The 10,847-nt window shown below is 43.1% G+C and overlaps 1 protein-coding gene across 1 annotated transcript in view; it reads right to left on the bottom strand.

Moving 5' to 3' along the window:
* Positions 1 to 10,847, bottom strand: part of LOC108786195 (kinesin-like protein KIF19) — a 31,179-nt gene that overhangs the window by 17,505 nt on the left and 2,827 nt on the right. The window contains exons 3-7 of the mRNA XM_018555440.1: positions 9,194 to 9,304; positions 7,448 to 7,535; positions 5,432 to 5,568; positions 2,165 to 2,287; positions 648 to 839 (exon numbers count right to left, since the gene is read on the bottom strand). Of these exons, the coding sequence (XP_018410942.1) occupies positions 648 to 839; positions 2,165 to 2,287; positions 5,432 to 5,568; positions 7,448 to 7,535; positions 9,194 to 9,304 (651 nt within the window). The remainder of the gene's footprint in view (positions 1 to 647; positions 840 to 2,164; positions 2,288 to 5,431; positions 5,569 to 7,447; positions 7,536 to 9,193; positions 9,305 to 10,847) is intronic.

Genomic DNA, 10,847 nt, shown 5'->3' with positions numbered 1-10,847 from the left:
GCTCATGGTCTCTTGCACTGGGGCCCTGAGGTTTCTAGTTACACCTTTGGACCTTTTTATATACAATCTGAACACCTGCCTCAAACAACATGCACCCAAGTGCTTGTAGTATGTCACTGCCAGTGCTGCAGTTAGTTGAGCCTGTATATATGATTCTGAGGTGTTCACCTCTGCTCTGCCACCTCCTTCCAATCTCAACAGCTGGGCATTAAATACAAAGAAAACTGCACCCTCAAACTGATGAAATGAGTAGCAGGACACTGATGCAGTCATCCTTCTGCTCACTCTGCTATATCTTCCAGTCAGCACATGAGCATAGGACTCTAATTGGCTGGTAGTGCCAGACTTCTCCCAGTTGGAGTGCCGCTGTATAGGGGTTACGGGAGATTATTATCAAGGCAAATGTTGAACTTACACTAGCAGCATTTAAAAATATTCTTTTTATAAATACATAACTGTATTCTCCTTTTTAAATATGCATTGAGTTCTGCCCTAATGAGTGTGAAAAAATAACAAATGTATTGTAGGTTTTTTAATTTTCCTGTCATTCTTTCTTCTTGAGACATAACAACTTAAAAAACACCCCAATGCACAAAGCTTTAACGCATACCTTTGTCCATTTAAAGAGATGACACTTCTAACAGTACCTGTGATGCCCGTTCTGACCCTGCCAGGTCTATCAGCAATAGCTTGCCCAATCGTGCTTCATCCTGATTTTTCAACTTGCTGTTTTTTTTCACAAGGACTTGGAGTATTGCATGGGACCTGGAAGATGTCTTATTGGCTGCAGTTGGTTCCTGTGTTCGGTGTTTGTTTCCTCTTTGCACCAAGGCCATGGCCTGTAACAAAAATACCAAAGATTATAGATTTTAATTCATCTCAGAGGAGGAAATATCACTACAGCAGTTGTGACCCCTGGGAGCAGGAGGAGTCTGGAGGGTGGGGTTGAGCACAACCCTCCACAGGTCTCCTCACTTGCCACCCATACTTTTTTAATTGCCCCGAGCCCGGGCCATTGTTCAGAGTACATGCAGTTTCTCTTTGCATAATAATTTTGCAGGGACAGCATTAGTGTCATCAGTGCATCACAGCTCCTCTGATTCAGGTAAGTAACCAGTAACACCAATTATCTTGCTTTTGGTGAGACTGTAAGAGGCATTTTTCCTCCCACTAACCACAGATGTAAGGGGAGCATTGTCCCTGACACTAATCTCTAATGTGAAGGGGCATTCTTCCTGCCACTAACCACAAATATAAAGGGGGAATTCTAACCCCCTATAACCACCAATGTAAGGGACATACTTCCTGCCACTAACCTTTAATGTGAAATGGCATTCTTTCTGCCACTGGCCACCAAAATAAGGGAGCATGCTAATTTCCAATAACCACCAATGTAAGGGGGGCATCCTTCCTGCCACTAATCTCTAATGTGAGGGTGCATTCTTCCTGCCACTAACCACAAATATAACGGAGAATTCTAACTCCCAATAACCACCATTGTAAGGGGCATTCTTCCTGCCACTAACCTTTAATGTGAGAGGGCATTCTTCCTCCCGCTGGCCACCAAAGTAAGGGAGCATTCTAACTCCCAATAACCACCAATGTATGGGGACATCTTTCCTACACATCATTGCCTACCAATGTAAGGGTGTACTAGTGGAAGGGAACACTACGCTGACCACCAATTTAAGAGGGGGGCTTCTCCACTGAGGGGAATTTACAATACCCACCAAGATAAGGGGGGATTCCATACTGACCACTAATATAACAGAGGCATTTACCCTTTAACACTTATTTACCAGAGGCATTTACAGGACCACCAATGTAAAGGGGCCTTTAATAGAAGCCCCTGTCTTTTATCCTGGGAACCAATGTGAAATGTGCAAAAATAGGAGGGTGCCTAGGCCACCATAAATCATCAGAGAATTGTAAATATAAATAGGTGGCACTATAGGCAGCTGGTTATTACTAGGAGTGTAAAATTTGCCACAAAGATTTTACTGAAGTGGGGGCACTGATCAATGGGGTCGGCCCTAAATTTTCCTTTGGGATCTCATGATTTGTAATTGCTCCCTTAAGTCATATGTACAGTAACATTTTCCCCAACAGCAACTTGGGCTGATGTTTAGTTGGCTGTAATACATAGGAATCTGACTAGGCTCACCTCCTCAACGTTAGATGGAAAAAATTCAGTAATCCCGGGAATCTGTATGTTGCCTTTAGAGTCATCTCTCAGATCCAAAACTCCAGAAGGGCTTAAAAGGTCACGGATTGTCTCATTGTAAATCTGTGTGTAAAAAGAAGGAACTGCCAGTGACCAAGCCATGTTGTTAGAGGATAACTCCATCCCATGCCCCGGTTCACTATCCAATGGCTTGTTAACAGAAACCCAATGGAGAGAGCCCTTATTTACCCTATGACTTATACTGAACATTACAAAGGGGTTAATTTATAAACAATTGGCAGGGCCCTTCGTTTTGCAAATAATTGTGAACGTTCGTTTTGGGATAATAATGCCCAAAACATTAGGGCCAGTAGATGCAGCCAAAGAGCACAGGAAGTAAGTGTCTATTTACTATGCTTCTCTGCTCCATTTAGTGGCCATAATGTATTACAGCACAACGGAAAATGTTATACTTACCTTTCCGTAATTTTCCTTTCCTGGTGCATCGATTGGCAGCACACCATGGGTTAAGGTCCACCCCTCTTAACCCACAGGACACGTGATAAATTTAGGCTCCTCCAAGCCGCGCTCATTCTAGTAAAAAGAGTCCAAGCCATGGCAGGGAGGGAAAAAAGTAGTGTGCTGCCAATCGATGCACCATGAAAGGAAAATTACGGAAAGGTAAGTATACAATTTTCCGTTTTCCTGGGGCATCTTGGCAGCACACTATGGGATTTAGAGATCACACAGGTAGGGTAATGCCAATAAAATTTATTAGAGGTTAGAGCAAAAAAAATTTAAGAACTGAGCTATCATGGTCCCATGGCGAGGACAGAAAAAAAGAATGAGCGTGGCTTGGAGGAGCCTAAATTAATCACGCGTTCTGTGGGTTAAGAGGGGCGGACCTTAACCTATGGTGTGCTGCCAAGATGCCCCAGGAAACTATATTCAAACTGGGGAAAAATATTAAAAACATTCATTTTGGGCATTACTCTCCAAAACATACATTCATAGATATTGACAGAGCGCATCGCCCCCAACACTAAGGTGCCCCAGGCACCTGAAATCTCTCTAAGCTCTAAATGATTCCATTCATCCCATAAAAGGAACTAACTGATGTAAATATAAAGCCTGTGACACACTGCATAAGAAGCCTAGAACAGCAAATCGAAGATGCGAGGCGCTGACTTTCGCATGCAATGTGCAAGAGCTCGAGTAGCTAAACATGGCGACATGAAAGACTTCATCTTCAGCCAATTGGGCTCACACGTAAGAAAACTCAATGAAATTCGTGTCCTGACGCACAGGTTTATATGCACAAGCTGATTGGCTGAAGATGAGATTTTTCATCTTGGGGCGCTCAGCTATGCGAGTGCTCGCCAGCTAACAAGCGCAAGAAGAAATGGCAAGACACACTGCATGCGAAGGTCCGCACGCCGCCGCTTCCCTTTGCTCTACGCAGCTTTGCGTGCAGTTTGTAATAGCCTTAAAGGTAATGTGAAAGCATGTTTCTGCTGATGTAGGTCCAACCCCCTGAGGCCCTTTCCGTACATACAACGTGTGCAGGCACTTGGGAGTCAAGGCAGCAGTCTTGAAATAAAGCCAAAAAATCAATGTATGCATGTGCAGGGTCGGGGATAAGTGTAGTTCTATAGATGAGAACCAGGAAAATTCAGGAGCTCATTGGATTTCTGGTGGGATCATTGCATATTTTTCTTGCAGTGTTTTAAAGGATATGTGGTTAAATGTGCACAAATAGCAAAAATAGACTGCGTATTTTTATTTTACAAAACACACGATTTCATTAAAGCAAATATATAATTTATTTGTTAATTTTGTATGTTTAGGACTATAAGGTCTTAAAAATATACTTTTTTTTGTTGTAGTCAGGTAAATAAGACATTTTGCCTATGAATATTTTATATTCTTATTTTAGTAGCAGGTGGAGATCCGGACTCCAGGATTTGCTACAAAAGCCTGCTGTTTACAGAGCTGAACAGCTCAAGCTTTGACTTAAACACATGAGTGCATGGGTAAGAATGGTGACTCATCTCTCTCCCTGCCAATGATGTTATGGGAAGGCAAAATATGAGCAAATTAAACTTCAGCTGTAATTCCTCACAAAAATAATAACAGGCAAATAAGCATGATGCAAGTAGATGCAAGCCATTGCTACCTCATAGGATCCAGTTAAAATACTGCATTGCAGGTCTTTCAAAAATGCTTCACAAATGCATTGAAGAAGCAAAGCACAACTTCCCCTATACATGGCTCTACTGTTAGCTGCAGCATTAAACTTACTTCACCGCAAAACCTAGCAGCAACAGCCTGCCCTGTACCAACAAACCAAAATCAACAAGCTTTCATAGTTTAAAGGAGAACTATGAGGTGAGTGCTTTTCACTCACCTCATAGTTCTAGCCGACCTGTGACAATGAGACTGTCACAGGTCGGCTCAGTAGATCGAGAAGTGAGCGAACACATACCGGCGTTTGCTCACCTCTCGATCCTGTCACAGCTCTCTGCCGTCACAGGGGAGGGGCTGGATTCCCCCCTCCCTGCTCCTATCCTCCAGCGCTGACTGGCGGATCGGACGGGGGAGGGGGCGGGTACAGCTGGCTCTGCCTCTAGATAGGCAGAGCCAGCTGTCACTCACGCAGCTGGGCGGATCCAGACATAATTGTCGGGATCTGCTTCAGCTGCGGCAGTAGCTCGCGGTATACTGTGGCGTCTCAGTATACCGCAAGCTGTAGTTCGCAGTATACTGAGCTTAGGGTGACGGGAGGACGCTAGTTTGTGTCCTCCCGTTACCCTAAGGAGAACTATGGGGAAAAGCCCTAACCCCATAGTTCTCCTTTAACTAAATCAGTACTGAAGGAAATAAAAATGTGGGCTGCTCTCCTTCCAAAAGGCAGCTTGCTTGGCTATTATGCTGATTCAATGGCATGGAGTCACTAATCCATCTCAAGCACGCAGCATAAAAAGTCAAATTGAAGTCAGAACTCATTATCTGCATTAAGGCATTTTCAGATGGGGGCTCAGCATACCAGCCTTTATATATATCTCAGTATAGACTCTAAGGCCCCATGCATACAGGTGCATTTAGAGCCATATAACATCAATTCTGGCATTTTTTCCCATGCCGCAATACACAGCTGGTGCATGCCTCTGCCTACAGACATGAATGGCTGTATGAGGGTATATGCATACTGACGTTAATATTTCATATATACTGCACAGTGTGCGCACACACAAGTCTTATATTTACCTCCAGGTATGACAGGGATACAGAACATTCCATACTTTTTCCATTGTCCTTAATGGCTTTGAAAAGGTCATTAAGAGTTTGAATGTATATTCCTGATTCACAGTCCATCCCCAGCATTGTATATGTCTTACCTGTACCTGAGATAAGTGGAAAGTTAACATCATACAGACATTTAGGCTTAATCAAACACAACTGTTAATTTTGGAAATAAATATGACTTCTAATTACTCTATTTTGCTCAAATGTCCCTGTAACTGAGACAGGAGGGGCAAGAAAAAAAATTAGCTTGTCTGGAGTAAAAATTGTATCTTCTTTATTGTAAGCTTGGGTGTCTCGACCCAATATGCCACACTAGCAGTGCCAAGTTAAAGAAGAACTCTGGGATTTATAATAATTAACCCTTGCAGTATGGCTACCCCCGCACTGCAAGGGTTAAGTGCTCATTTTGGTCTAGGAACTAAAATAAAAAAAGATATACTCCCCTTATTCTCATTCCCGCCTGACTGCTAGGCTATTCTCTGCAGCCTCCTCACATCTAATATAATCACATCTAATATAGGTCTATTAGATGGGATGATGCCAAGGGACACAGGACATCTGAAGCAGAGGGGGGGAGAGGTGAGCAGTCCCTGCCACTGGACCGAGGATCAGGTGAGTGTATCTTCTTTATTTTTGCCTGTAGACCAAAACGAGCACTTAACCCTTGCAGTGTGGGGGTAGCCCCACTGCAAGGTTTAATTTAATCAATCCTGGCGTTCTTCTTCAAGCCAACCTCTCCTGTATTTTGATTTCACCTTCCTGACCAATGGACACACCCACCGCAAGTGCAGGAAGAACATAAGGCAACTGAGAGTCAAAATTGCTTTATCAGCATTGAGCTCATTGGGTCCCATTCACCTTTGCATTAGTGGTGCAACGAAATGATGAGATCTCTGCCAGTATAGTCAGTGAATCCTACCCCTACCTTCAGATGGCTCCATGCTACATTTGAATTAGAGAGTGTATCTGAAAGGAAACAGCTTCTGCAATCCATAATGCTCTGTGAACCATGTCATGGTAGCACCCTATATTAATGGTAATCTGTCGCTAGGGCAAAAAAAAGGTCTCTATAATGCACTCACCTCAACTGATACCTTCACTGCGCTCCCCCTGCCACTTTAAACCTTTGCTACAGCCATGGGTCTAGAGTTGGACATTGTCATTGCTAATGACCTTCTCCCCTCCCTCACATAATGGTGTTCAGAGATAGCGATTGGCGGCTCAGGCCCAAGCACTTCATCCTAGAAGGAAGGTCACATACTCATGTTACTGAATACTTTTGAGGGGTCCATTGGAATGGAGAAGTGGGGGAGTGCAGCAAAGGTGAGTATCAGTGGGTGGGTGGGGATGGACTTTCAGGAGAACCTGTCAATTTTTTCCTAAATGGGCAAAGTGCCACATTGTCTTTATGTGTGTCTGTATAACAAAGACTTTATACATAAACAATTTGTGGTACTCTTAAGTGGGAGGCCTAAGATACATACCCTGTGCTCAGTGCAGGGGCAAACAGCTTTGCTCCTATGGACACTGAGGAGACAGTGCAATAACATGTACCAGGAAATGCTTTGGTCGAAGTGCCTACCATAGCATTTCCTGCCACATTTGTGAAATAACAAAGCTTCAGTTGGCCATTGATGGCCATGCCAGCATTATCCGGCTCAACAAAAGTCAAAATTTAAATGAGCTGGTAGAAAATTATCACCCGTACAGTGCTCAATTCTATCAGATGTATTCACTGTTTAGCAGTGCCACTGTATTGCGGGTGCTGAATACAATAGCCGGCAGTGGAGATTTCTCCAAACTGTTTATCAAGCATGGGGGAATCGACTACGGTTGGCATTAGTACCCCCACGCAGCAGCTGGAGAGGCACAGAGGCTTAGAATACTGTTTGCTAACCTTTCACACATGTTTACATATACTACAAAGGAAGGAACACAGCTTCATACAATATGGTTTACATCCAGATGCATTACTACCTGTTGGGCCATAAGCAAACACTGTAGCATTATATCCTCTAATGATGCCATCAACCAGGTTTTTGGTAGTTGATTCATAGACGTGCTCCTGAAAAAAAACAAAATCAATCTCTTGTTACTGCCATGCAAAAGAATTTTAAAATAAATGCATTTAATTCATACATAAAGGGATTTCAACTACATAACCATCTCTTTAAAATCATAGGTCAGTTTGAATGCAAAACTTTTTGGTCCTCATATGAAAACTGTCTATATTATGCACAGCATCCAATATGAGATAGGACTGCAGGCACAATATTTAAAGTGTGTGAAAACCATACCAATGAACTTCTCTTATTTGCTCTGTTCAATAAGTTAAAAAATACCTGTTGATCATGCAAAGTATTTAGCGAGCTCCTAACTTCCTGTACACTCTCCCTGCGCACAGGAAGTTAGGAGTATTATCAGCCTTGCTCAATTCATCCCTGTGAATTACAGCACACACCCTCATAAAATGGAGATAAGAACTAGGGGAGATGTCCCCTAGTATAGCACTGCAACGCAGAAAGCAGAACCTTCATATGTAATGAGCAAATATGGCTTCCTCCATGTATATATTTAATACATTCCCTTTAAGTAAAGGTTTGTTCACACCATTGGCCTCTCATGTCTATATCTATCTTTACAGCCAACAGTGCCATCTGCAGGTCAGCACAATGAACCTCATATAGAATTGTAGTAAAAATAAACAGGTCACTAACAGATCATTTATTAATACATATAGAAAAAAAAGACTTATGTGTGTGGGCTAAAGGAAGACAAGTTTCAAATGTCACTTTTTTTAATGAAGGGTAATCTGACTGTTTGATAGTGAGCAACACAGACAGCTAAAATTGGTAGATGAGTGTAGTTTCTTCATGAAAAATGTTTATGTGAGTAGTGTCCATGTGTAGAGTGTCTATGCAAAATTATATTTATTTTTGCCTACATACTTCCTTGATTCTGTAAGTGTCCAAATACATTTAAAAATGTAAAGCTATACAGAGAGTGATTGCAGCCATTTTAAACAATTATCTGCAATATTCAAGCTGAAAATAACATCAAGAGTTCCCATTTCCAATCAGTTTTATTGGCATACAGTCAAAGATTTAAACAGAACATAACAGGAACAGCTTATCTCCATCTTTGTATAATTCAGCAATCACTGCATGCAAAAAACCATCAAATATATTTTTAAACTGTAGGACAACACTGCGATCTAGTGTCTATGTTTGGTGTTGGGAAAACTGATATATGCATATTTTCAACTCAAGATTCACCTAGAATGTGCCAGATTCATTAGATCTGCTTACTATGCAACAGATCTCAAATCATTTTTCTTACTATTATTCTGATATGACACAAAATGTGCACCTATATGCAGGTCCGGATTTACTCTCTCTGCTGCCCCAAGGCCAGGTTCCTCAATGCGCCTCCCCCATAATCGCCAACCCCCTCCCCGTATGGAGAATGGTAGACCTGCAGGCTGCATACAAGTGATCTCGACTATATCAAAACAAGCGGCAGCCTCCCCGCAGTACATTTAGCTCTGCTTGCCCAAAGCAGGGCTATATGTAGAAAAAGACGCCCGGAACTGCAAGTCCCAGGCATCGGGAAATAGGAATTCCACACACCTGCTGCCCCTCTGCTGCCTGCTGCCCCAAGGTCGGGCCTTGTTGGCCTTGTGGGAAATCCGGCCCTGCCTATATTAATTGGAGGGACGTTTACCTGGGTAGCATCCTGATCAAAAACAGCATCAAATACAAACGTCCTGTCTCTAGAGCGCTTTGCACGCAGGAAGTCCTCAGAGCCTCCTGATGGATCCTTCAGCAGGAGTATCTGAAAGAAGAGATCACAGGGAGAATATTCATGGACCAGAAGGCTGAAAGATGTGTAGTGTCTATTGCTAAAACTGGCCATGAATAGTAAGATCTTGTATAATCTGGATCCTGGGTAATTTTGTTATGGTTCAAATCCCAGTTTCTAGGTAAAACTATTGAACTTTGTTGTTTCGATTCATAGAAACGTGATATGTTGCATTTAGGTGAAGTCTGACGGACCTAAGCAAACCCAAGGTTCCTATCAGGGGCTTCCCAGAGGCCAGGTGCCACCCAAAGTGGGTACCGGGTGACACCCCGCCGTGATGTCGTCGCGCATGCATGTGACATCATCACGCATGCGCGGCCATCTAACATAGTTACATAGTATTTGAGGTTGAAAAAAGACACAGGTCCATCAAGTTCAACCTTTGGAACATATTGCAGGCTGCGCTTCATCTCTCCTCCTTCTGCACAGCATTGGTCTTGGCACTGGTTAACTTTAAACAAGTCACAGTAGTTCAATGGGGATGAACACTTGTGATTGTGGTGGAAGTATCTGAGCCCAACCTTATCCGACCATTGACATGAGTATTTCCTCTGGGTTCTTATCATAGGGATATCTTGGTGATTGATCCTGGCAGCGAGAAGAGGGGACATTCACTCGGCGGCATAACTTGTCCCTTCCTCTCTCCTGCAACTGTTGTGCTCTCGGTCCATGACCGAGTGCCCGACTTTCAGAAGAGGTGACACCAAAAAGACTGTCAGTCATTTTGGTGTCACCCCTCCAATGGTGTCACCCGGGTGCGGGCCGCACCCCCTACTGACATCACTGGTTCCTATATGTCATACTTCTTGACTAAAAACACAAAGCGCACAGCTCTTCCCTGTCATGCATCTTTGTAAACCACATTTGGTGCATGGATGACCCTCTTCTGGAGTGATAGGCTTTTAAGTGACATTAAAGGATACATTTTGTTTCCTTCCCCCCAATGTTAATGTCAGCACTTACCTTAAATGATATCTCTTAATTCGGTCTTCTTCTTCTTTCCTGATGTTTTTATCTCTCCCTCCAGCGGTGCGGCAGCTCTCCGATCCAGCGCTGACTCCTCTCTGCTTGCTGCCACTTCTGATCCCACGGTGTCTGCATGCGGGTGCACGCGTCCATAGACTTACCTTGCGTCTCTGCTCGTCTCCCGGCCGAAAATCCAAACTGCGCATGCGCCCGCCCCAAGATGCTTTGCGGCCACACGAACAGTTTCGTTTTCTCGGGCGGGAGTGCGCAGCAAAATAAGGTAAGTTTAATCCGCTATTAAAGCGGGTTTTTTTTAACTGTTTGCCTATATCTACTGCTTGATAGTAAACATACTATGAATGAACAGGAACACTCATAAAGGATTCCTGTTCATTGATAACAGGGGATACAGAAAAAGAGATTGAGGACTCTGTGTCCTCAATCTCTTTTTTTTTTTTTTAAAGGGAAATATCAGGGGTCTGTTTAGACCCCTAATATTTCCCCAAAGCCCCTAAAAGTAAAGTAAAAAATAAAAATATTTAATAAAAAA

The sequence above is a fragment of the Nanorana parkeri genome, unplaced genomic scaffold, assembly GCF_000935625.1.
Source record: "Nanorana parkeri isolate BGI_ZX_2015 unplaced genomic scaffold, ASM93562v1 scaffold197, whole genome shotgun sequence".
NCBI lineage: Eukaryota > Metazoa > Chordata > Amphibia > Anura > Dicroglossidae > Nanorana > Nanorana parkeri.
The sequence above is the reverse complement of the archived record's forward strand: the minus strand, read 5'-3'. Positions and strand labels throughout refer to the sequence as shown.